Source organism: Microcaecilia unicolor, chromosome 7 (assembly GCF_901765095.1).
Source record: "Microcaecilia unicolor chromosome 7, aMicUni1.1, whole genome shotgun sequence".
NCBI lineage: Eukaryota > Metazoa > Chordata > Amphibia > Gymnophiona > Siphonopidae > Microcaecilia > Microcaecilia unicolor.
Window position 1 is genome coordinate 214203044 of NC_044037.1, and position 25084 is coordinate 214228127.

General features: G+C 43.3%; 1 protein-coding gene across 2 annotated transcripts in view; it reads left to right on the forward strand.

Moving 5' to 3' along the window:
- PDE1A (phosphodiesterase 1A) overlaps positions 1-9382 on the forward strand; it is a 595639-nt gene extending 586257 nt beyond the window's left edge. For both annotated transcript variants that reach the window (XM_030209839.1, XM_030209840.1), the window contains 2 exons: positions 5440-5763; positions 8839-9382. In XM_030209839.1, the coding sequence (XP_030065699.1) occupies positions 5440-5763; positions 8839-9314 (800 nt within the window). In that variant the 3' untranslated portion in view covers positions 9315-9382. The remainder of the gene's footprint in view (positions 1-5439; positions 5764-8838) is intronic.
- Positions 9383-25084: the final 15702 nt, after the last annotated feature.

Consider the following 25084-nt stretch of genomic DNA (forward strand, 5'->3'; position numbering starts at 1 on the left):
TAATATGTGAGAGACACTGATCAGAAGTTTAGAAAGGATGTCCAAGTCTAAGCATCAGATACGGACGTCCGTTTCTCATGTAAATTAGAGCAGGATCTGCTGACATACAGCCTGTTCTAAAATACATGAGGAGTGGATGTCCAACTGCTGGCTAAATCCAGCATGAACATTCATTTTTCAGAACAAGGGACATGGATATCTGTGTGGCATCTATATTTTAAAATGACCACACACATCTTCATTTGGAGGAGTAGCCTAAGGGTTAGAGCAGCCAGCGGAAAACCTGAGCAGAGATCTGGAGGCTGCAGGTTCAAATTCCATTGTAACTGTTTGTAATTTTCTTTTTTTTTTTAATTTTTAAATTGTGAACTCTCCAGGGACTGAAAAATACCTACTATGACTTCCCTTACTCCCTCCAGCAGAGAACTGCTAAATCGGAGCACCTTTCTATAACCTGAATGTGCCAAGTACCAGGTCTTTTTTGACTTGAACGTCCCTTCCCTTTCTGGAATCGGAGTTGGACATCCATATTTTAGCACATCCCTAGTCCTGTCCAAAACACGACCAGAGTATGCCCCTTGCCATAAGGACAAACAACAGTTTTAGTCGTCCATATCCTGGTTTTATAAAATTGGGATTTGGACATCCATGCCACATGGATGTCTAAATGTCAATTTTCAGACATCAAAAACTACTACTACTACTACTACTATTTAGCATTTATATAGTGCTACAAAGCGTACGCAGCACTGCACAAACATAGAAGAAAGACAGTCCCTGCTCAAAGAGCTTACAATCTAATAGACAAAAATAATAAAGTAAGCAAATCAATTAATGTGTAGAGGAAAGAGGAGAGGAGGGTAGGTAGAAGCGAGAGATACAAGTGGTTACAAGTCAAAAGCAATGGGCCATGTTAATAAACTACCATGGGAATCAGGTGGGACCTGATTAGAGCTTCTGAAAAAAGGGCCATTGATAATATCACAATAATACTGTTTCCAACACTACATACTGCAAATCTAATAAAACATGACCCAGATTCAGCCAATGTTCCATGAGAGACAATTCAAATTGTTTAGTCCCAAAAGCACTCAGATGTTCATCAAATTTCATACTGATTTTGTGTTGCATTTGTTCAATAACAATTAAATAGCAAGGACAAAAAATAGCATAGATGACTTCTGTGGACTCAGAAGTTGTCTGCCATTGCATTCTATGATAGTAAGGTGATGTCGAGCTTTTTCTGCAAGAATATTGAGTCAGGGGAGAAGCTATCAAGCTGATTTAGAACTCTAAGTTGCAATATTTGCCCCTTGTGTTAAATGGCACTAGCATGAGTTAGATTACGGTAATTCAACAGTAACCAAGTCACTGCAGGGATCATAGTAATGAGATGAAAAACATTCAAATCAAACATATAAACGGCAAGTGACCGACTCACCTGCAAATGCGCAGAAGAGTTGGAACGCTGAGAGGGTAGAAGTCCAAGCCCCGCCTCCACCAGCAGTACAGCCCAATAGGGAGGAGGGCTTGGACATGGGGGTGGAAATCGGAGGAGGAGGGAGCAGGGAGGGAAGGAGGGGGCGGAACTGAGGGAAACAGACGCTGGGGGGAGGGCAGAGGAGAGAGCAGGGTTGGGGGGGGGGAGGCCATAGGATAACAAAAAAACTAGCCCGTTCTTACGGGCTTAACGGCTAGTATATATATAAAGCAGCTTATTACGATGTAAATTCTATAATGCAACTTGCAGTGGACACCGCAAGTCGCATTATAGGTGGAAAAGTGAGCCATTCAGAGCAAACGCAGGCCATGTCCGCTTTTTGCGTTTCTAAGCAGAGCTTTATCTTTATTTTAGAAAAATCACAAGATATTTTTAACACTCGATGACAAAATTTCAGTAAAAAGAACAAGAATTGCCTGAACTCGCTTTAATCTGTCAGCAATATACACACATGTGCTATCTCAACTCTGTAAGACATAAACACATGGACATGGCCCATTCTTGTTCCAAAGACTGTGAAGGAAGTAGCACATGGATAAAAAGTAACTTGCTAGATGGCAGAATGCGGTTAGGTATGGACATGGCCCAATATTTCTTCTAAGTCTTTAGGCCTTCGAGGGTATGAATCAGTGTATACCTGAAATAATGCAATAAGTGGACATGGCCCCCTTTTGCTCTGAAGAACTCAAATAAGCCCAGCTAAAATCTGGGGTTATTTTAGTATCCTGGGATCATTGTTACTCATATGGCCCGATGCTCTTAGACCGTATCTTAAAGGGGCCACAATGCCCACCCCAATCACATCTTCACTCCCCCTAATCACATCTCCACCCCTGATCATGACCCTCACATCCTAATCTGAATCCCTACCCCCAAAGGCTTCCCCACACACTGGCATGTATCTGATGGTTTAGTGGATCCCAGGGCAGGAGTTGCCGCTGTTTTTGCAGGGACCATCTGCCAGTATGGCAACCCTAGCAGCAGTCTCATGGTACTATCACTGGGGTGTCATGTTTCCTTACATGAGGAGAGGTGTTTGAGGATGTGATTGGGGGTGGGGGCTTGATCATGGAGTGGGGGTGCTGATCAGGGGTGGTGAGACAGCACCATGGCCCCCTTAAGAGGCATGATGCTCTGGGCTGCTGAAATAATGCTGTTTGCAAGGTGGCTTGCAACCAGCATTATTCATACACTGTGGTAGTCAGCAGCCTGCAATACTGAGATACCTCAGGTTGGTGATTCCCATGGCAAATCAAGTTGTGGTAAAAGCTTCCCTTCTGCTGTACCTTGATAACTTCCCCCTCCTTATTGTATGACTGTCCTCTATGATAAATCCTTCACAGGTGAAACATGGCCCAAGTAGGTGTTATAAGGTAAGCTGGAATTATTATCAGACTGCTGAGATATATATAAGATATAGTTTGACTTAATCAGCCAAATATTAATTTAAATATGTTGGCGATTCTATTTCATTAGGTTAATCTTTTGATTATCTACAGCGAAATATCATTGAATACTTCGAACAATTTAGAGAACATTTGTAATGGACTTTTCTTATTAGCAAAAATAAAAATAAGATTTTTCTGTAAGATTCTTTCTTTATTAATTTAGTGGGTTATGTTTAGACTAATTGATAATCTTTGGCATCTACAAGCCTTGTACTCCATAGTATGATTACACTTGTGAATGCAATACATTTTTACATTTTTGAACGGAACCCCGACATAATAGACCATGACAAAAAACCCCAACAAAACAGAGTAAAACCAAAACAGACCATGACACAAAAAACCCTCCCAAAAAAACCCCAAGACAAAATGGACTCTACACAAAACAGGGCAGGGAAACCTCCTTAATCGAGCTGGATTATCTTGTCAAGCAGATTTATGATTCTCACTAGATACCAAGTGTGGATAGTGAAGTCAAGCCGTAGGCAGGTGTCAGGACCTTTCAAGTGACAAGCCATGGACTTTCTCAGTAAATCTATTTTTTTTGTTACATTTGTACCCCACGCTTTCCCACTTCATGGCAGGCTCAATGCGGCTTACATGGGGCAATGGAGGGTTAAGTGACTTGCCCAGAGTTACAAGGAGCTGCCTGTGCCTGAAGTGGGAATTGAACTCAGTTCCCCAGGACCAAAGTCCACCACCCTAACCACTAGGCCACTCCTCCATCAGGCCGTTTTGTCAGGAGTCTATTTTGTCAGGGACTTTTATGTCGGAAACTATTTTTGTTTGGAACTTTTTTGTCTGGTTTCTTTTGACCGGTTTCTTTTGACAGGGTGCCTTTTTGAACTTACCTTATATTCTTTCATCTTCTGTAAATATATGAAGTACCTCTTCAGGTGTATATTTCATAAACTACACAAATACTTCATGACTCCTCTTGGGTGGGGCATGAGTGGAGTCATGTAGATGCCCCACCCAACTACACTCAAATTGCCTACACAAGGAGCATGTAAAAGTACTCTCCTTATTGTCACCACACATAGGGCTAGATCCTATATATGGTGCCTAAAACTTCCACGCAGAAAAAAATTATACCTAGGCGTATTCTCTAAAGTACACCAGAATTTTATAGAATAGTCTTAAGATTCCGCACAGTATATAGAATATGCTATGCGCCTCTCCACACAACCAAATTTAGTCTCGGTCATTTATGCCATGTTTTACTTGGTATAAATCCCGACGCCTAAATTAGGCGCAGAGTGGGTGTATTCTATAACAACGCTCATAGATTTTAGAAATGCCCACATTTCGCCCGTAGCCATGCCCCCTTTTCAACTATGTGGCTTAGAGTTTAAGTGTACCATGTGACAGAATATGCTTAGCATGTTGGGTGCATAAATCTTAATGCCAATTAGTACTGATAATTGCTTGTTAACATCCAATTGACAGCACTGATTAGCTAGTTAACCAACTAAGTTACATGCATTGTTATAGAATACACTTCGATTTCCACGCGGAAATTGAGGTGTGATATAGAGAGCAGAGCACCATTGTTCCTGGTACCAGTTTGCGTCCCGCTTTGCTTATGAAGTCAAAATAATGTTAGAATCTTCAATGAGTTAAACCCCTGATGACGCACTTGGTGAAACGCAGCGCCTGCGTTGGGTTTGACTCCAGCTTTAATCAATGATAGACTCAAAACAGAAGCCAAAAAGAGTGCTCAATGTCGGATTATGACAGCAATGGACACAAATTTATGGATATAAGTATATCACTCAACTACTGATGATTACTGGACTCTTATATGGACAAGCCAGTCACCATCAATGTCTATGTTGTTTGCTATTATATCTAGTAATTCATATTTATGCCAATTGTGGATGGTTTATAAATGGTGTTTATATATGAAAAGTAGAAGATAAGGTGTGGAGTTGCAGAAGAAAATCTTTCAGGGATATACTGAATGCAGCTTGCATTTGTATATATATCATCACTTCAGGAGAACGAGTGAGATATTACTTTAGTATTAGTATGGAGAGTGAATGGTTAGTGTGAGTGTGTATGAGTTTATATGATATAATTAGCAAGGGGAAGTATAATTTGATCCATCACTTAGAGAATTTTTCAAAAATAGTTTGAAAGTAAATAAAGTTGAATAAGAAAATAGTTTATGCAGTTACTTTTTTGGGAAGGTATTAATTCATGTAACTAGAGTGAAATCAATTTACTCATTAAGAAGGAAAGATGCACATTTATTAGAGACATCCTGAAAACTCGACTGGCCTGTGGACCCCTTTGAGTACTGCTTTATAGAAATAAAATCACTCCTTATAGATGCAAAGTGTACCTAAGACATCTGAAATGTTCTTAAGGTTTTGCACACTTCTATTGCAGAATAGAATGTATAGTTCTTTCCACAAGATCAAAATGAGATCAATATGAAAAAGGATGTATTGTATTTACTTCTTATATTCACTTTAATTTCTACAGAAGTATTAAGCAGAAAAACGTATTGGACTGAAGATAAAGATGCTCACAGTTCAGAAGAAACACAGCATGATTTGCCACATGAAAGTCTGACGTCTAATGACAATGGTGAAATATGTGACATCAAATCCCCTCCTGGAACCCTCTGTAGCAATTCATTGGTTAGCATCTTGAAAGTACCACACAATTCTCATACTCCGTCTTCTACTGATCAGGCAGCTGATAATGAAAATAAACATGTACATGTTTCCTTTTCTCTTTTGGAAGCAATAGTATATAATATTGAATCGAGAGATGAAACTATGGAAGACACTGAAGAATGGAATGGTAATTTTAGCCAATAATCAAAATTGTTTTATTTATTTATTTTACTTAAAACATTGCTAAATGACTCATCCTATCCTGTTCTAATAGGTACCCATTTAAAATACAGGACATAAAATCATAAAAATGAATCAGCTATATCTTCTAATATGCAATAAGCCCACCACTAACACCACTGTCATAAATCTTAATATCTTCAGTCCAATCCACCTAAAACACTCCGCTCGATATTCAAAAAGGTTTAACCAGTCAGGAGAGGCTCCTGTCCAGTTAAAAGCCACTGAGCAATCCAGCACACGATATTCAGTGGTACTTAACTGCTAACTGGCCATCTCCTAACCGGTAAGGGGGTCCTTTTACTAAGGTGCACTGAAATATGTCCTGTGGTAGTGTAGGCGCAGGTTTTGGGCATGCGCAGATCCATTTTTCATCACACCTGCAAAAAAAATGTCTTTTTAAAAATTTTTTGCTAAAAACGGACATGCGGCAAAATAAAAATTGCTGCATGTCCATTTTGGGTCTGAGACCTTACCACCAGCAATTGAGTTAGTGGTAAGGTCTCTCACGTTAAATGTGTGGTAATCGTCTACGTACATCAAGTCGGAGTTACCGTCCGATTTTCGCTGTGCACCAGAAAATAAAATATATTTTCTAGCCCGCGTAAAAAATGAAATTACCGCATGGGACACATGGTAGCCGGGCGGTAACTCCGAATTGGCATGCATTGGGTGCGCGTAGGCGCCTATGCGCTTAGTAAAAGGGCCCCTAGGTTAGGGGCAAGTTGGGAGTGGAGCAACTTCTTAGCCGGTTAGCAGCAAAAAGGCTATCCTAACTTTTTGTGATAAGAGTTAACTAGTTAACTGGTCTGAATATCAGTAGGTGCCTGGTTAACTTCTGGGTGATCACTGAGACCTGGATATTCAATGCCAGGAGCTGCACGTGCCCTGACATTGAAAAGCCATGGTCAGTTCAGCCTGCAACAGTGAGTGGCTCAGACGCTGCATACTGCCATGGGCTAAATATTGGGCAGATTAAGTCCTAAAACTTGCTCAAAATCATATGCTTTGTCTCTTCCTGCATTCCATCAGTCTGTCAACCTTCCATATCTCAAATGAGAGGAAATTCCAAAGCATTGTCCCAGCAAAGGAGGCTGCCTTGTTTCATGTTTGAGTCAACAAAACTTTTCTCTAGTGATCTTGAGTGAAGCTGCTGCAGCTGACATTAACCATCTCTTCATCATATAAGCTGTAAATTCCAATTTCAGATATGGCGGAGGGGGCATCACCCTGCAGTGCCTTATAAACCCAGATCAGCACCTTACATTTCACCTGCAAAAGCCACAGGTAGCCAAAGTAAACAATTCAAATGGGACAAAATATGCTCCTAAAGTTTACAACCCAACACTAGTATCGCAACCAAGTCCTGAATTGCTTTTAAGGCCCTGAAATGCAGGGAGATCCACCAATACCGCACTGCAAAAATGAATTGAGAAAAGTGCCAGTGATTGTAAGACTGTCCTAAAATCCTCAGCTCCAATAGAGCTCTTCAGGCATCTTAATAGCCTGACCAGCTTATTTTCGAAAGAGAAAGATGCCCATATTTCAACCCAAATCGGGAGATGGGCGCCTTTCTCCCGTGAGCGCCCAAATCGGTATAATCGAAAGCTGATTTTGGGCGTCTCCAATTGCAATCTGTCGCGGGAACGGGCAAAGTTGACGGGGGCATGTCGGAGGCGTGGTGAAGGCGGGACTGGGGCGTGTTTATCAGCCAATAATGGAAAAAAGAAGGGCACCAGAAGCGAGAATTTGGGTCACTTTTTCTGGACCCTTTTCTCACGAACAAGTCCCCAAAAACTGCCCCAACTGCCCAGATGACCACCGGAGGGAATCGGGGATGACCGCCCCTCACTCACCCAGTAGTCACTAACCGTCTCCCACCCAAAAAAAAAAAACTTAAAAAACGGGGGTTTTTTGAGCCTGTATGCCAGCCTCAAATGTCATACCCAGCTTCTTCACAGCAGTATGCAGGTCCCTGGAGCAGTTGTTAGTGGGTGCAGTGGACTTCAGCCAGGTGGACCCAGGCCCATATCCCCCTACCTGTTACACTTGTGCTGGTAAATGGGAGCCCTCCAAACCGCCCCCAAAACCCATTGTACCCACATCTAGGTGCCCCGCTTCAGCCATAAGTGCTATGGTAATGGTGTAGAGTTGTGGGCAGTGAGTTTGGGGGGGGGATTTAGGGGGCTCAGCACCCAAGGGAAGGGAGCTATGGATTTGGGAGGTATTTAAAAAATGTTTTTAATTGTTACAAGTGCCCCCTAGGGTGCCCGGTTGGTGTCCTGGCATGTGAGGGGGACCAGTGCACTATGAATCCTGGCCCCTTCCACAACCAAATGCCTCAGATTTGTTCGTTTTTGAACTGAGCGCCTTCGGTTTCCATTATCGCTGAAAAACGATAACACCCAGCTCAAATCCACCCAAATCTGATGCATTTGCCCAGCACAAACCGTATTATCGAAAGAAAAGATGGACACCCATCTTTTTCGAAAATACGGTCTGGCCCGCCCCTTCATGTACCTGTTCTCGGAGATAGACGCCCATGGAGATGGGCATTCGCGTTCGATTATGCCCCTCTGAGTTTTCCAAAGGCAAATGAATGACTAAACTTTGAAGCACCATTATCTGAGAATGTGTGGGAATCTCTTACACTTAGAATTCTAAAGTTTGAAAGTCAGATTGGTGGTCAATTATTGTGCTGCTTGAAATAGAGAAAACTGAATTCCACTGAAGTAGATATGAGGTGGCAGCTGGAAGTTATCCGGTTACCACTGATATTTAGCAATATTCAGAGGAGGGAGAAGGAATCTTCATTTAGGATTAACTCCTCACTTAGGTACTTAAATCTTTGTGAGTTCGACTTTTTTCTTTTGTCACATTTGTATTGATATATATTCTAAATGTAAATTTAAAAAAAATTTTTTTTAAAAAGATCTGCTTCTTAAGCTTTTCAAGTCACAAAACTTGAATCAAATTCTAACACATGTATAAGTTTAATTAACATTTTATTCCCTTTTCACAGAACAACGAATGAACACTGAAAGTGATCAGGACAGTGACAGTGATCAGGAAAGTGAAGAGAAAATAATCAAAAGATGGCAAGTCAGGGATGCAAAGGGAGAGGAAAGTTTGCCAATGACAAACAGTATTAGCTGTAAGGAAGTTGATAACTCCTTATGGTGTAAGATATCTAGTCCTGGAAGCAATCAGCCTATAGAACTCTCCCAGGCTTCCAACCCTCAACCTTCTTTTAGTGACTTACCTTATCAGAAAGACATTAACTCTTTACCATCTCTTTCATACCAAGAAGAATTCAACAGGATAGAGAACACAAGACAGATAATAGAGCCAACTGAGACTTACCAGTCGCTAATCTCTGTAGCCACCCATTCATCAGTACTTTCTGCATCAGATTTAAGCATAATGACTCGAGGGGGAGCTATGTTACTGGCTTTTACATCACTAATAGGGCTGAGCTTGTACAAGTTGTCTAACTGAGTTCTGAGGTAATGAGAAGAAACCATAGGAAGGCTATCCTTTGCATAAGGATTTCACCCAAAATAAAACATGTCAACAGTAATAGGTGCAATTTGATTTTCATTTAGAACATTTTTCACTTATTTTGCATATTCAAATCCATGAAATCGAACAATACACTCCTCGTTAAAGGGCCCTTTTGCTAAGATGCATAAGCGTCTACTCGCGCCTAACGCACATCAAAATGGAGTTACTGTCTGGCTACTGCGTGGCTCTTGCGCTAATTTCATTTTTGGTGCACTTCCAATATGCGTGTCTGAAAAACTATTTTCAACGCGCATATTGGATGTGCGCCCAAAGGCATTTGACGTGGGTAATTACCACCCGGTTACCATGTGACACTTTACTGCTAGGTCAATGGCTGGCGGTAAGATCTCAGACCCAAAATGGATGTGCGGCAATTTTCATTTTGCTGCATGTCCATTTTCGGAAATTTTTTTAAAAAGGCCTATATTAGTGAGCTGAAAAATGATTCTGCGCCCGTCCAAAACACGTGTCTATACTACTGCAGGCCATTTTTCAGCGTGCCTTTGCAAAAGGGCCTCTAACTAAGTTCAAAAGTATTAGAAAAACCTGTTATGGCAGTGGTTCTCAAACTGTGTGTCAGGATCTAGATGGGGATCACTCACATCATGAGTGGACGGGGGTCGCAGAAACAGGACTGCTCCCCCTTCACTGTGACCTATGACAATTAGTGTGGAACCTGTGAGTCAATTGGATGTTTAAGGCCCTGCCCCCTCCTTGGTAGGCAGTATGTTGGGATCTGTGAGCGCACACAGACTCACGGATGACTGCTATCACTGTTGCCACCAGTGCTTCTACTTTCCTGTTTTGGATGGGGGGGGGGGGGGGGAGTGGGTGAGAGAGGAGAGGGAGAGTGGAGACCTGCTCTGTTGTTTTCCTCATCATCTGGGGTCACATGAATTTTCTGTTATTAAAATAGGGACCTATTGGATAGAAGTTTGAGAAGCACTGTCTTAGGAGGTAATATTTTAAAGAGCTTGAGCACATACAACAGCATTTGATATGCTCAGATGGGTTCTTATAAAACGGCCCAGGGCCTACACACATGCATAATAGCCACACAGACACATGGAGAGTAATTCTAAAAGGAGCCACCTAGTTTTAGGTTACAGGAGCACATTTATTTATATAAGTGGCTTCTTATAGAATACCAACTAAGGGAAAAAAAAGTATGTGCTCTGTTTTGATGGTGCGTACTTTCTCAGAGGTTGTGCACATGGACAGAGGTTGGCCAGAGAATGGGTGGTGCACACAAATACACTTGTAAATTATTGTATTTTACTATCTAGGTCAGCCATTCCCAATCCAATCTTTGGGGCACACCTAGTCCCATCCAGTTTTCAGGATATCCACAATGGATATACGTGCGATAGATTTGCATGCACTGCCTCAGTTGCATGCAAATCTAACTCATTCATATTCATTGTGGATATCCTGATAGCCAAATGGGACTAAGTGTGCCCTGAGGATTGGGTGGGGTACTCTGTTCCCTCTAAGCTAAGCTGAGTGGGAGTCCTTTACCTACAGTCCTGCCAGTGGGGGGGGGGGAAGGGGGGAGGGAGTTGTTTCACTATCACATTTTCAGTAATAAAGGGCAGGCAAAGCCTGCATGACTTCAGGGAACCTGCCTGTCCCTAGTGATTGAAAACACAATATTGAAGCTCTACCACCCACTGGCAGCATGCAGTTGGAGGACTCCTATTCAGTTTAGAGGAAACAGTGGTTGGGAATGGCTGATCTAGGTACAGGCTTTACAGCAGCTATACAGCTGGTGTAAGTGATCATCCATAAATGTAAAAGCAGATTTTCTGCCACTTGTACTAGTATTCTATAAAGAAAAATATATGTCCACTTTTCTTAATAGAATAGACTTGAAATACACACCTGCTCAACCTCTTATCCGAGGTGCCCTGTAATAGAATTACCTCATAATGGCTAACCTTATAACAGGGCACCTATATGCAGTGCTTTTTTTGTGCCGGTACGCAACGGTACGGCGTACCGGCACCTTTTTTTTTTTGCTCCCCCCGCCCCGTGAGTCCATGTCCCGCATGCAGTGCCAGCCCCCATTTCCGGCCGCTGCTGCTTCTCCTGTTGAGCAGCAGCGGCCGCTAGTGCTACACAAAGAAAAAGATTTAAAAAAAAAAAAACTTCAAACCTGGCTGAAACGCGGCACCCCGGCACTGTAGACAGCCATTAGGCATTGGCTGTTGCCCCGCAGCCGCTCCTCCTCTTGCCTCTACGTCACTACGCTCCTCCGGGGTCTTCCTCCAGGGGCAGTGACGTAGAGGCAAGAGGAGGAGCGGCTGCGGGGCAACAGCCAATGCCTAATGGCTGTCTACAGTGCCGGGGTGCCGCGTTTCAGCCAGGTTTCAATTTTTTTTTTAATCTTCTTTTTCTTTGTGTAGCGGCCGCTGCTGCTCAACAGGAGAAGCAGCAGCGGCCGGAAATAGGGGCTGGTGCCGCGTGCGTCGCGACTTGACGCCGTTCGCAGGAAACTTGGCAGGGAGAGGGAAACCAACAGAGGAAAGGATTAGGGAGAGAGAGAAAGAGGGAAACCAACAGAGGGAAGGATTGGGGAGAAAGAGAAAGAGGGAAACCAACAGAGGGAAGGATTGGGGAGAGAGAGAAAGAGGGAAAACAACAGAGGGAAGGATTGGGGAGAGAGAGAAAGAGGGAAACCAACAGAGGGAAGGATTGGGGAGAGAGAGGGGAAAACAGATGGAAGGATGGGGAGAAAGAGGGAAAACAACAGAGGGAAGGATTGGGGAGAGAGAGAAAGAGGGAAAACAACAGAGGGAAGGATTGGGGAGAGAGAGGGGAAAACAGATGGAAGGATTGGGGAGAGAGAGGGAAAACAGATGGAAGGATGGGGAGAGAGAGGGAAAAACAGATGGAAGGATTGGGGAGAGAGGGGAAAACAGATGGAAGGATTGGGGAGAGAGGGGAAAAACAGATGGAAGGATGGGGAGAGAGAGGGAAAAACACAGATGGAAGGATTGGGGAAAGAGAGAGGGAAAACAGATGAAAGGATGGGGAGAGAGAGAGGGAAAACGGAAGGATAGGGAGAGAAAGAGGGAAGACGCTGGATGGAAGAATGCAGAAAGAAATAGGGGAGACACTGGAAGGATGGGGAGAGAAAGCAGAGCTGCTGGATGGAAAAGGGGAATAGAGAAAGACTGGAGAATAAGAGGAAGGGGCATGGGGAGAACAAGGGTGAGGAAAAGATGAAAAGCCACAGGTAGATGAAGGAAATTAAAGAATGGATAGTAAGAATGAATTAAATCTGGACAGAGAGCGAGCCTGAAAAATATTGAAAAAAGCAAAGAAAAAGGAGACAAAAATGACAAATGGCACAGAAGAGTTAAGCGAAAACAAAGGAAAGGAGAATCACAGACTGGTACCAATATGGAAAGAAAAACAGTCACCAGACAACAAAGGTAGAAAAAAATCATTTTATTTTCATTTTAGTGTTTGTAATATGTCCAATTTGAGAATTTACATTGGCTGTCTTATTTTGCACTGGGTATACTGGAGCTGTAAGAGCTTACAGAGATTATTTATAATGAAAAAAATCACATTTTTTTCTCCTATAGTACTGTAATATTTTCAATGATGTCTGTTTATATGCGCCATGGCTGGTATAGGGGGTGTGGCTATCATAGGGGTGGAGCCATATGTGGTGACCCCGCCCATAATGAGTACCGGCACCTTTTTTCCTACAAAAAAAGCACTGCCTATATGAAAAGTCCAAACTTACATAAGTGCATAAGTATTGCCATACTGGGAAAGACCAAAGGTCCATCGAGCCCAGCATCCTGTTTCCAACAGTGGCCAATCCAGGTCACAAATACCCAGCAAGATCCCAAAAATGTACAAAACATTTTATAGTGCTTATCCCAGAAATAGTGGATTTTCCCCAAGTCTATGGACTTTTCCTTTAGGAAGCCGTCCAAACCTGCTTGTTTTATGAAGGCAATATCAAATCAAAAATGGTTTCAGAAAGATAGCTATACTGTGCAAAATACCAAAAGGAATCCACCTACTTCCAATAAATACCATAAACAAAAAAGGAAACTTTTGCAAAGAGAATATGGAACATTAAATTTAAGCAAATCTTTGACAGTATCAATCAACCACAAGCTTTTGCTGTATTTTCACCATCAGTCCAGAACTCCTAAAAAGTAGATGTGAATTACTTGTTTACTCTTTCCAAAAATACTAGACTAGGGGGCACACAATGAAGCTACAAAGTAGTAAATGTAAAATAAATTGGAGAAAATATTTCTTCACTTAACATGTAACTAAACTCTGGAATTCATTGCCAGAGAATGTGATAAAAGCAGTTAGCTTACCGGGGTTTCAAAAAGGCTTAGCTAGCTTCCAAAAAGAAAAGTCCATCAGCCATTATTAAGATGGACTTGAGGAAAATCCACTTCTTATTTCTAAGATAAGCAGCATAAAATGTATTGTACTGTTTGGGGATCTTGCCAGGTACTTGTAACCTGGATTGGCCACTGTTGGAAACAGGATTCTGGGCTTGATGGACCTTCAGTCTGTCCCAGTATGGCAACACATGTACTTATAAACATATTTTCAAACAGTGCTATGTCTTCAAAATTGTCTTCAAAGTCCACTAAAAAAATCAATTGGTGTACACTTTTATGCGACACAATTGTATTTCAAATGCCAAATGCTCTGCCACAGGGGAACTTAACTCCATAACAATTCAGTGTGCTTCCAGTCAAGAGCAGTGGGCCTTACTCTTCTACAGCCATTCTAAAAGAGTAAAAGCATGGTGACAGTTTAAGGTATTCATTGGAAAACAGGCTGGTTCCTTTTGGTATTTTATGGAGGCAACACAGGTGCCTATGTGCCATAAATTAGACATGGACAATGACTCCAAGTAGCACCTAGATGTTCCTGCACAAATTTACACCTGCTCTGAAGAATGTGTAAATATGTGCCTACAATGCATTTTGTATAAAATAATCTCGGACATAGTAATTCAGCCTGAGTTCCACCCAGACTACAACCCCAGGAATGCCTATCTACAGACCCCCAAATTCTATAAATGGCGCCTTAAGTTGTGCGCTCTAATTTGGCTACATGGCAAGATTGAAAGTACAACTTATTTAACAAGCCGATCAGTTCTGATAATTGGTACTTAACAATCAATTGGTGGCACTATTTGGCTTTAATTAGAATTTACATGCACAACTTTCTAGGTATATTCTATAACGCAATGTGTGAGTAAATTCTAATGCGAACAGTAGAAAAGGGGGGCATGGCCATGGGCATGGAATGGGCTGATTGTGAGCATTTCAAAAACCTTATGCACACTGTTATGGAATATACCCAATCTGCACCTAATTTTAGTCGCAAGATATGCATGTGCACATACTCTGTAAACTACATCTAACTTTAGGCATAGTTTGGAACCAAATATAGAAGCTTAAGTTTAAGAGATCAGTTTTAAAAAAATATCAAGCCTTATGTGTCCACATTTCTACTGCTGTTTGGTGTACAGAGTTCTTCTAAAGTAGATTATGCATTTATGTTTGAGAATTCAAAAGTGCGTGTGAAAAAGCAAACTCTGCTCAAAACCACCACTGGGAACATCTGCACAACTTACAAATAAAGCGGCCCTTTTAGTAAGCTGCGCTAGTAAATGAGCTTAGCATGCCCTAACGCAGGACTTTTCCACACTAAGCCCATTTCAGGTGCAGCCATAATTTCAGCCTTTTTTTCAATTATATCTTTTTCTGGCCATATGCTAATGTTAGCATTAGTGGCAACCACTAAAAAAAATTTACTCGGGTACACTTTCCACCTCCTATTTTGGAGGTGCTAATGGTTCCCTGTTAAGTTAGCATTATTCAGTTAGTATGTACTAATGTCTGTGCACTAAGGGCCCCTTTTACAAAGCTGCAGCAAAAGGGGGCCTGCACTGGCGTCGGCGAGTGTTTTTGACGTGCGCTGAGGCCCCCTTTTACCGCAGCTGGTAAAAGGTAGGACTTTCTTTTTTTTTAAGAAATGGCCATGTGGCAAGTGAAGCACTTGCCGCGTGACCATTTCTAGGGGAAGCCCTTACTGCCACCCATTGAGGTGGCGGTAAGGGCTCCAGCGCTAACCTGGTAGTAACCAGGCAGAGCCGCTTACCGCCGGGTACACACCGGTGCTACAAAAATAAATATAATTTTTGTAGCGCTGGATATGATGGCACGCTGGGGTGGGAAGTACTACTACTACTATTACTATTTAACATTTCTAAAGCGCTACTAGGGTTATGCAGCGCTGTACATCTTAACATAGAAGGACAGTCCCTGCTCAAAGAGCTTACAATCTAAGTACTGCTGGCTTGCTGTGGTAGCCCAGCGGTACTTCCTTTTTAGCGAGTGGTAAGCCTGTGTTGGGCTTACTGCTGCTTTGTAAAAGGGACCCTAACTGAAAAGTGCTTTCACATCCATTCTTTGCCTCTGAAATGCCCCTTCCAAAAAAATACCACACAGTTACCCTCAGATTCTAAGGCACCCCAAGTTGTGTGCCCGACTTAATTGAGTATCAAGCCCTTAATTAGCAATAATTGGCACTATTAACCACTGGTCCCTCTAAGCTGAGCGGGAGTCTTCCAACTACATTGCTGCTAGTGGGGGATGGTACATCACTATTGTGCTTTCAATTGCTAGGGACAGGCAGGTTCCCTGAAGTCCTGTAGAGCTTGCCTGTCCCTCACTATTGAAAATGTAATAGTGAAACAGCACCACCCACTGGCAGGACTGCAGGTGGAAGACTCCCACTCAGCTTAGAAGGAACTGTGCTAACAACCAATTATTGCAGTTACTTGGCTCCAATTAAGGATTGGCATGCACATATGACTGTGTGTTATTCTATAAGGCTTGGCGCCTCTCATAGCATGTATCTGAAAATGAGCATGATCAGGGCGTTTACACGCAGATTTACAGAATATGGCCTGAATGTGAGTAAGTTCGGTGCCTGCATTTACACCTAGAAGTTCAGCATGGAATTGGCACTAAGTACGATTCCATAAAGTGCACGCACCCGTTAAAGACTTACGCTTAAAGCCAGTGTTTTTGGGTGCTGAATTTTGAGCACAAAGGAACCTAGTCCTTTGTATGCACAAATGGCAAAACTAATGCAAAACGCTTTACTGCGTCCTTCTTTGGGCCATTTGTCCTGCATATGCATGTGTAAACGGGATCTAAAGTTATGTGCATATAGCCTGTGTATGCATGATTTTACCTGTGCAAAAGGTGAGTAACTTTATAAACACCCATTTCCAGGGAGAGAGCACTTCTTTACCCAATTTGAAAATTACACCCCCTCTGTGCAGTATTTCTAGGATTTCAGTTCTAAACATCAAACCTTGTTTCTTTTTCTGTTCAAATTATTGATCCATGGCAAAATGCAGCATACATTTGCTCAGTTTACTAAATAATTCACAGAACTCCTGTCACTTACTATTAGACATTTTTAAATCATTCTTCTTGCCTCTATACTGATTTCTGCCATTTTGTGATCGTTTCTTGCAATCAATTATGTTTATCATTAGTTAAAACAGAAAACATTAGTATGTCTGTCAAAATTCTCTTAGTATTTGCTTGCAAATATTATTTATTTATTAGGATTTATTTACCGCCTTTTTGAAGGAGTTCACTCAAGGCGGTGTACAGTAAGAATAGATCAAACATGAGCAATAGGCAATTACAGCAGTAAAAATATTTGAAAACAATACAAAGTATGATGTGGAGGGGCATAATCAATGGGGCGCCCAAGTTTTCCTGGGGTCATCCTCACAAGACGGCTCCGTGAAGGGGCGGGGAAACCCGTATTATTGAAACAAGATGGGCGTCCATCTTTTGTTTCGGTAATACAGTCGGGGACGCCCAAATCTCAACATTTAGGTCGACCTTAGAGATGGTCGTCCTTAGAGATGGTTGTCCCCGGTTTTCGGTGATAATGGAAACCGAGGACGGCCATCTCAGAAGCAACCAAATCCAAGACATTTGGTCGTGGGAGGAGCCAGCATTCATAGTGCACTGGGCCCCATCATATGCCAGGACACCAACCAGGCACCCTAGGGGGCACTGTAGTGGACCTCAGAAATTGCTCCCAAGTGCATAGCTCCCTTACCTTGGGTGCTGAGCCCCCCAACCCCCCCGAACCCACTCCCCACAACTGTACACCAGTACCATAGCCCTAAGGGGTGAAGGGGGGCACCTACATGTGGGTACTATGGGTTTCTGGAGGGTTTTGAAGGGCTCACATTTACCACCACAAGTGTAACAGGTAGGGGGGTGGGCCTGGGTCTGCCTGCCTGAAGTGCACTGCACCCACTAAAACTGCTCCAGGGACCTGCATACTGCTGTCATGGAGCTGGGTATGACATTTGAGGCTGACAAAAAAAAAATACATTTTTTAGGGTGGGGGGAAGTTGGAGACCACTGGGGGAGTAAGGGGAGGTCATCCCTGATTCCCTCTGGTGGTCATCTGGTCAGTTCAGGCACCCTTTTGAGGCTTGGCCGCAAGAAAAAAATGGACCAAGTAAAGTCGGCCAAATGCTCGTCAGGGACGCCCTTCTTTTTTCCATTATCGGCCGAGGATGCCCGTCTCTTAAGCACACCCCAGTCCCAGCTTTGCCACGCTGCTGACACCCCCCCCCCCCCCCCCCGTGAATTTTGGTCATCCCGCAATGGAAAGCAGTTGAGGGCGCCCAAAATCAGCTTTCAATTATGCCGATTTGGGTGACCCTGAGAGAAGGATGCCCATCTCCCGATTTGTGTCGGAAGATGGGCGCCCTTCTCTTTTGAAAATAAGCCTGATGGTATACTAGCAATGTCAACACAATACGTAATAGAACATTATAATTGGTAGTAAAGGGTAAGGCAAAGTTGTAACATATAGATGGGTAAGAAAGTAGGAAGAATTAGAAAGTAAGGTGACTGATTTGAAGAAAGTTACACATGGAGGAGTGGATAAACATGTCCCGCTGCAGTATGTGCAGCCCGAGTCACTTCTTGTGTGTGTAAGTGAGACTAACAAATTAGTTACTTCTTCCATTAAAGGCTTGGTTGAAGAGCCAAGCTTTCACCTGCTTCCTGAAGTAGAGATAGTCTTGTGTTAAGCGGAGCCTTTCAGGCAATGCATTCCAGAGTGTGGGGGCTACTCTGGAGAAGGCTCGCTTGCGGGTATCACGTGGTGTAATGTCTTTTGGAGAGGGTGTAGTTAGTGAAAGTCCTTGGGAGGACCTTAGTGTCCTTGGCGGTGTGTGGAGGATCATCCTATTCTTTAGATACTCGGAGCCATTTTCTTTCAGGGACTTGAAGATCAGACATAGAGTTTAAAATTTAGCCCTGTATTGTACTGGTAGCCAATGAAGTTTTTGCAAAATGGTGTGATGTGGTCACTTTGCTTGCAACCTTCTATGAGTCTTGCTGCTGCATTCTGAATCAACTGGAACTGGAGCTGGTGCAGGTCCTTTGTAGTCAGACCATTGTATAGTGCATTGCAGTAATCCAGTCTTGATTATACCATAGAATGCACAACTAGGATAAGATTTACCTTCTCGATGTAAGGAGAGAGGCAGCGTAGCTGTCGCAAATAGTTGAAGCAGCTCTTGAAGGTTGCTTGGGGAATCAGAGTAAATGTTGAATCTAGCTGTATTCCAAGGTTGCTGACTTGTGATTTGAGGGGGAGTTCATACTTCCCAAAAGGGATTTTGATGCCAGGTATGTATCCACTTGTGTTATGGACCCAGAGAAGCTCGGTTTTACTTGGGTTCAGGCAAAGTTTTTGTTGAGTTTAGCCCATTCTTGAATTGATGTTAGACAGGTAATCAGTTTATTCAAGGCTGTAGGTAAGTCAGGTTCAATGGGTATGAGTAGCTGCACATCATCCGCATAGATGTAGAACTGAGTGTCCATTGACCAAATCAGTTCAGCTAGTGGCTTGAGGTAGATATTGAACAGAATAGGTGACAGTATCGATCCTTGTGGTACCCCGCATGTCAGTGTCCATGGTGGTGATGAGTTGTTGCCAAACATTATGGATTGTTGCCTGTCTGATAGGATCTGAACCAGGCAAGTACTGTTCCATTGATACCTGTTTCTGTCAGTCGTGCTAGCAAGATATCATGATACACAGTGTCAAAAGCTGCTGAGAAATCTCGCAGTACTAACATCGAGGCAAATCCCTTGTCTCGGTTTCTGTGAAGATCATCTAGCAGGGATACGAGGACCCTATTATGTCATTATTATGTATTATTTTGTCATTCTAGTATCGGAAGTGCCAGTAGAATTTCTGATTTGGCCATAGTGGTAATTCTGCCCTGTGGATCAAGTCAGAATAATGGTTCTATGCTAATGCTGAAAGATAGCATTAAAGCATTTCTACAAAATGAGTCAGTTATATAAGATTATTTATTGACTGTGATGCTTTGTTTCTTGCAATGGTATTTCATCACATTCTTTGGACGTTCTGCCACTGTATCCTGCTGAGAAAAATACCTTTATATTTAGAAAAACAAAGTGAAAAAATGTAGCAATTCCAAGGAAGCAAACTAAAAATGTTATACTAACAGGAAACAAAATACTTTAAGACATATTCAACAGTGATTGGTATTTTTTAGTGAGGCCTTGTCTCAGTTTTTCATATTATTAGGTAATATAAAATACTGGATAGAAACTGTATTTTATTAGAGCTGTAAGAGCTCCTCAGGTTGGCAGAGTCATAATCATTACACATTTGTGACACCTAGAAAGTACTTCATTAAGGCATTGCCTAAAGTTAGGTGGCATGCAGTCCAGTGGTTCTAATTACTCTCCTAGGGGAAAACCAGCCAGTCAGGCCCCAATGCTCAGAACTCCTGCAGTATGCCGACAGCGCTGAAACTATACAGCTGGAACAGCGCAGAAAATTAGCTCGCCAATGCTCAGAGGAAATGGTATGCAAATTATATGCACGGTGTTAAAGTGAAAGCAAGGAGGGGGGTGTGCTTGGTGCATGCGCAGAAGAGTTTCACGGTAAGCCCAGCTCCCGTGTGCATGCATCAGGCAAACCCGAACGTGAAACATATATCGGTGTCTGTGCCTTTAAATATAAGCATTTCATATTTTTTTTAACTTGAAAGGCTTATATTTAAATACAGGAAAAAAGTGCCAATGTGTGCTTTCGGTTTTGCTTGGACTCGCTTTAACATCCTCCTTTAATCTCCAACTATGCTCCACCTCCCCCACTCATCAAAATGGTCACTGTCTTGATCTCATCTTCTCCTCCAACTGTTCACCCTCTAGTTTCCTTGCCTCTGATCTTCCCCTCTCTGATCACCATCTTATAACTTTCACACTTAAATCTCCTCCCTCCCAGTCCTGTCCTATCTTATCTAATTTATCTAGGAATCTTCACGATATTGACCCTTCATCTCTATCCTCCCATGTTTCAAACCTCCTCTCTACTGTGGCACCATCCACGTCTGTCAACGAGGCTGTTTCTTCTTACAACAATACTCTATCCTCTGCCTTAGACACTCTTGCACCTTTGATGACCCGCCCTATAAGGCGTACAAAACCCCAGCCTTGGCTGACTTCTAATATCTGCTACCTACGTTCCTGTACCCGCTCCGCCGAACGCCTCTGGCGGAAATCTCGGGCCCTTGCTGATTTCTTACACTTTAAGTTCATGCTGACCTCCTTCCAATCTGCTCTTTTACGCGCCAAACAGAATTATTATATCCAACTGACCAACTCTCTTGGCTCTAACCCTTGACTACTCTTCACCACATTGAACTCTCTCCTCAAGGTGCCCCTCCCCCAACTCCCCCTTCATTATCTCCTCAGACCCTTACTGAATTCTTTCACGACAAAGTTCAAAAGATAAACCTTGCATTCTCTACCTCGCCACCTCTCCCTCCACTAGTCCGTTCCCCTCTCTCTCCTTCCCCTCATTCCTTTTCCTCCTTTCCTGAAGTTACTATTGAGGAAACTACACTTCTCCTATCTTCCTCAAAATGTACCACCTGTTCCTCTGAACCCATTCCCACCCACCTTCTTAATGCCATCTCTCCTGCTCTTATTCCTTTTATCTGTCACATTCTCAACCTCTCACTTTCCACTACGACTGTCCCTGCTGCCTTTAAACATGCTGTGGTCACACCTCTCCTTAAGAAGCCTTCACTCGACCCTACTTGTCCCTCTAATTACCAACCCATCTCCCTCCTTCCCTTTCTCTCCAAATTACTTGAGCGTGCTGTTCACTGCCGCTGCCTTGATTTTCTGTCCTCACATGCTATTCTTGACCCACTACAATCTGGTTTTCGCCTTCTCCACTCAACCGAAACTGTGCTTACTAAAGTCTCCAATGACCTATTACTGGCTAAATCCAGAGGTCTCTATACCATCCTCATTCTTCTTGATCTTTACACTGCTTTTGACACTGTCGATCACAGCATACTCCTTGATACCCTGTCCTCACTTGGATTCCAGGGCTCTGTCCTTTCCTGGTTCTCTTCCTACCTCTCCCTCCGCACCTTCAGTTTTCACTCTGGTGGATCCTCTTCTACTTCTATCCCTCTGCCTGTCGGTGTACCTCAGGGTTCTGTTCTTGGTCCCCTCCTCTTTTCTATCTACACTTCTTCCCTTGGTTCATTAATCTCATCCCATGGCTTTTCCTACCATCTCTATGCTGATGACTCCCAAATCTACCTTTCTACCCCTGATATCTCACCTTGCATCCAAACCAAAGTTTCAGCGTGCTTGTCTGACATTGCTGTCTGGATGTCTCAACGCCACCTGAAATTAAACATGACCAAAACCGAGCTTCTCATTTTTCCCCCCAAACCCACCTCCCCGCTCCCCTCATTTTCTATTTCTGTTGATGGCTTTCTCATTGTCCCTGTCTCCTCAGCTCAAAACCTTGGGATCATCTTTGACTCTTCTCTCTCCTTCTCTGATCATATCCAGCAGATCGCCAAAACCCGTCGTTTCTTTCTTTACAACATCCGTAAAATCCGCCCCTTTCTTTCTGAGCACTCTACCAAAACTCTCATCTACACCCTTGTCACCTCTCGTTTAGACTACTGCAATCTGCTTCTTGCTGGCTTCCCACTTAGTCACCTCTCCCCTCTCCAATCGGTTCAAAACTCTGCTGCCCGTCTCGTCTTCTGCCAGGGTCGCTTTACTCATACTACCCCTCTCCTCAAGTCGCTTCACTGGCTCCCTATCCGTTTTCGTATCCTGTTCAAACTTCTTCTACTAACCTATAAATGTACTCACTCTGCTACTCCCCAGTATGTCTCCACACTCATCCTTCCCTACACCCCTTCCCGTGCACTCCGCTCCATGGATAAATTCTTCTTATCTGTTCCCTTTTCCACTACTGCCAACTCCAGACTTCGCGCCTTCTGTCTCGCTGCACCCTACGCCTGGAATAAACTTCCTGAGCCCCTACGTCTTGCCCCATCCTTGGCCACCTTTAAATCTAGACTGAAAGCCCACCTCTTTAACATTGCTTTTGACTCGTAACCACTCGCCTCCACCTACCCTCCTTTCCTCCTTCCTGTACACATTAATTGATTTGATTTGCTTACTTTATTTTTTGTCTATTAGATTGTAAGCTTTTTGAGCAGGGACTGTCTTTCTTCTATGTTTGTGCAGTGCTGCGTATGCCTTGTAGTGCTATAGAAATGCTAAATAGTAGTAGTTAGTAGTAGACTTGCGCACATTTGTTTCGCACTACTGGTGCTTAGGGGCTTGCACAAGCTTCATTTTGCTTTAAAATTAAAGCAAACTCAGATTTTAAAGAGAGAATTGTGAGAAATCCTCTCTTCAACACCCTAATGCCTGCTCTGAGCTGGTGTTATTGTTTTCAACAGTAAGGGTAGGTTTGTTTTGTGCGCTGTTCTCTGAGCATTGGGAGGGAATAGAAAATAACTGCATTAACATCCATTTGACTACATTAGCATGCTATTTGCACTCATCTTTGGCACACTCGTTTCCCGCATTAAAGCCTCTGAGCATTCTATGCTCACTAATGTGGGCACTAGTCCTGCACTATTTATTTATTTATTGGGAATTATTAACCGCCTTTATGAAGAGATTTACCCAAGGCGGTGTACAGCAGGTACAGTTTAACATAAAACTTACAGTTTTGTTAACAGCATAACAGTAGTAAGATAACCAAGAATAAACATAAATACAATAAATAAGGTAAACTTGAAAACTGTAAATTGAAACTTAAGAATAGAACTAGCGTGAAACAGTATCAAAAATATACACATTTAACAGCACTGAAATTCAAATACCAGAGAGATAATACAATGTTAGCATAATGCTAATGATACACCTAATAAGCATACATTAGAACTTTCAACTAACACAAATATGATGCTAAAGATTTTCTACAATATGGCTTACCATATAGCTGAGGGACCAAGAGCAGATATATGATGGGGAACAAGATGTGTAGTACAGAATCAATTGGGATAATTTGATGGTTAGTTAAACTCAAGGCACATTCTTTGTATAGTTACACAAGAGATAAGGAGCTGATATAAGTTGCTAATGCCCTCTAGCACCCATGTTGGCTTCTGAGCATCGAGGCCTCAGGTTTCCAGGATATCCCTAATGTAGGGCTGGTCTTAGGGCGAGGCCTCGCGCTCAAGGGGGCCCCGCGCAGCGCGCCTCTGCCCCGACCGCCCGAGTTCCAGTCCCCCTCCCTCTGAATTTTAAAAGTTATCTCGTCGGGTTACAGGCAGCGGCAGGCAGCAGCAGGGAAAAGCGTGCAAGCTGATTGGCGCTTCAGGAGCCTTCCCTTCTCTCTCTCAGCTCTGGTCCCGCCCTCATTTCCTGTTTCCATGAGGGCGGGACCAGAGCTGAGAGAGAGAAGGGAAGGCTCCTGAAGCGCCAAGCTCGCTTTTCACTGCTGCTACCTGCCGCTGCCTGTAACCTGACGAGGTAGCTTTTAAAATTCAGAGGGAGGGGGACTGGAGCTCGGAGGGAGGGAGGCCTCGGAAGGAGGGGGGCCTTGGAGCTGGGAGAGAGGGAGGGGGACCTTAGAGCTGGGAGGGAGGGCCTTGGAGCTGGGAAGGAGGGAGGGGCCCTGGAGCTTGGAGGGGGAACAGGCCCTGGAGCTGGGAGGGAGGGGGGCCTCAGAGGGAGGGGGATGGTCCTGGAGCTCGAAGTGGATGGCCTGGGAGCTTGGAGGGAGTTCAGAGGAAGGGGTGGCCGCCCTGGAGCTCAGAGGGAGAGGTGGCCAGCCCTGTAGCTAGGGTGGGGGCAGGGCTAGGATGGGGCCCCATCAAATTGGTCTGCACAGGGCCCCACACTTGCTAAGACTGGCCCTGCCCTAATGAATATGTAAATCTGAATCATGCATTTTATTATGAATATCCTGAAACCCCAACTGGCTGGTGGTCCCCCAGGACAAGTTTGAGAGCTACTGATCTAGTGATTTACACATGAATGTGCACACATACTGATGTAAATAGCAATAATTTGGCTTCACTCTATTCTGTAATCTTTGGTATCTTCAATAGTGCATGATTTGCAGGTGATTCTCGACATGGGAGGAATCTGAGTGAAGCAAAAGGCAGGATTCACACTAATGCACATAACTTATAGAATACTCCTGAAACTAGGCCCAGCCATTTACATCAGCTCTATGGCTGGTATAAGTGCTCATGCGTAAACACA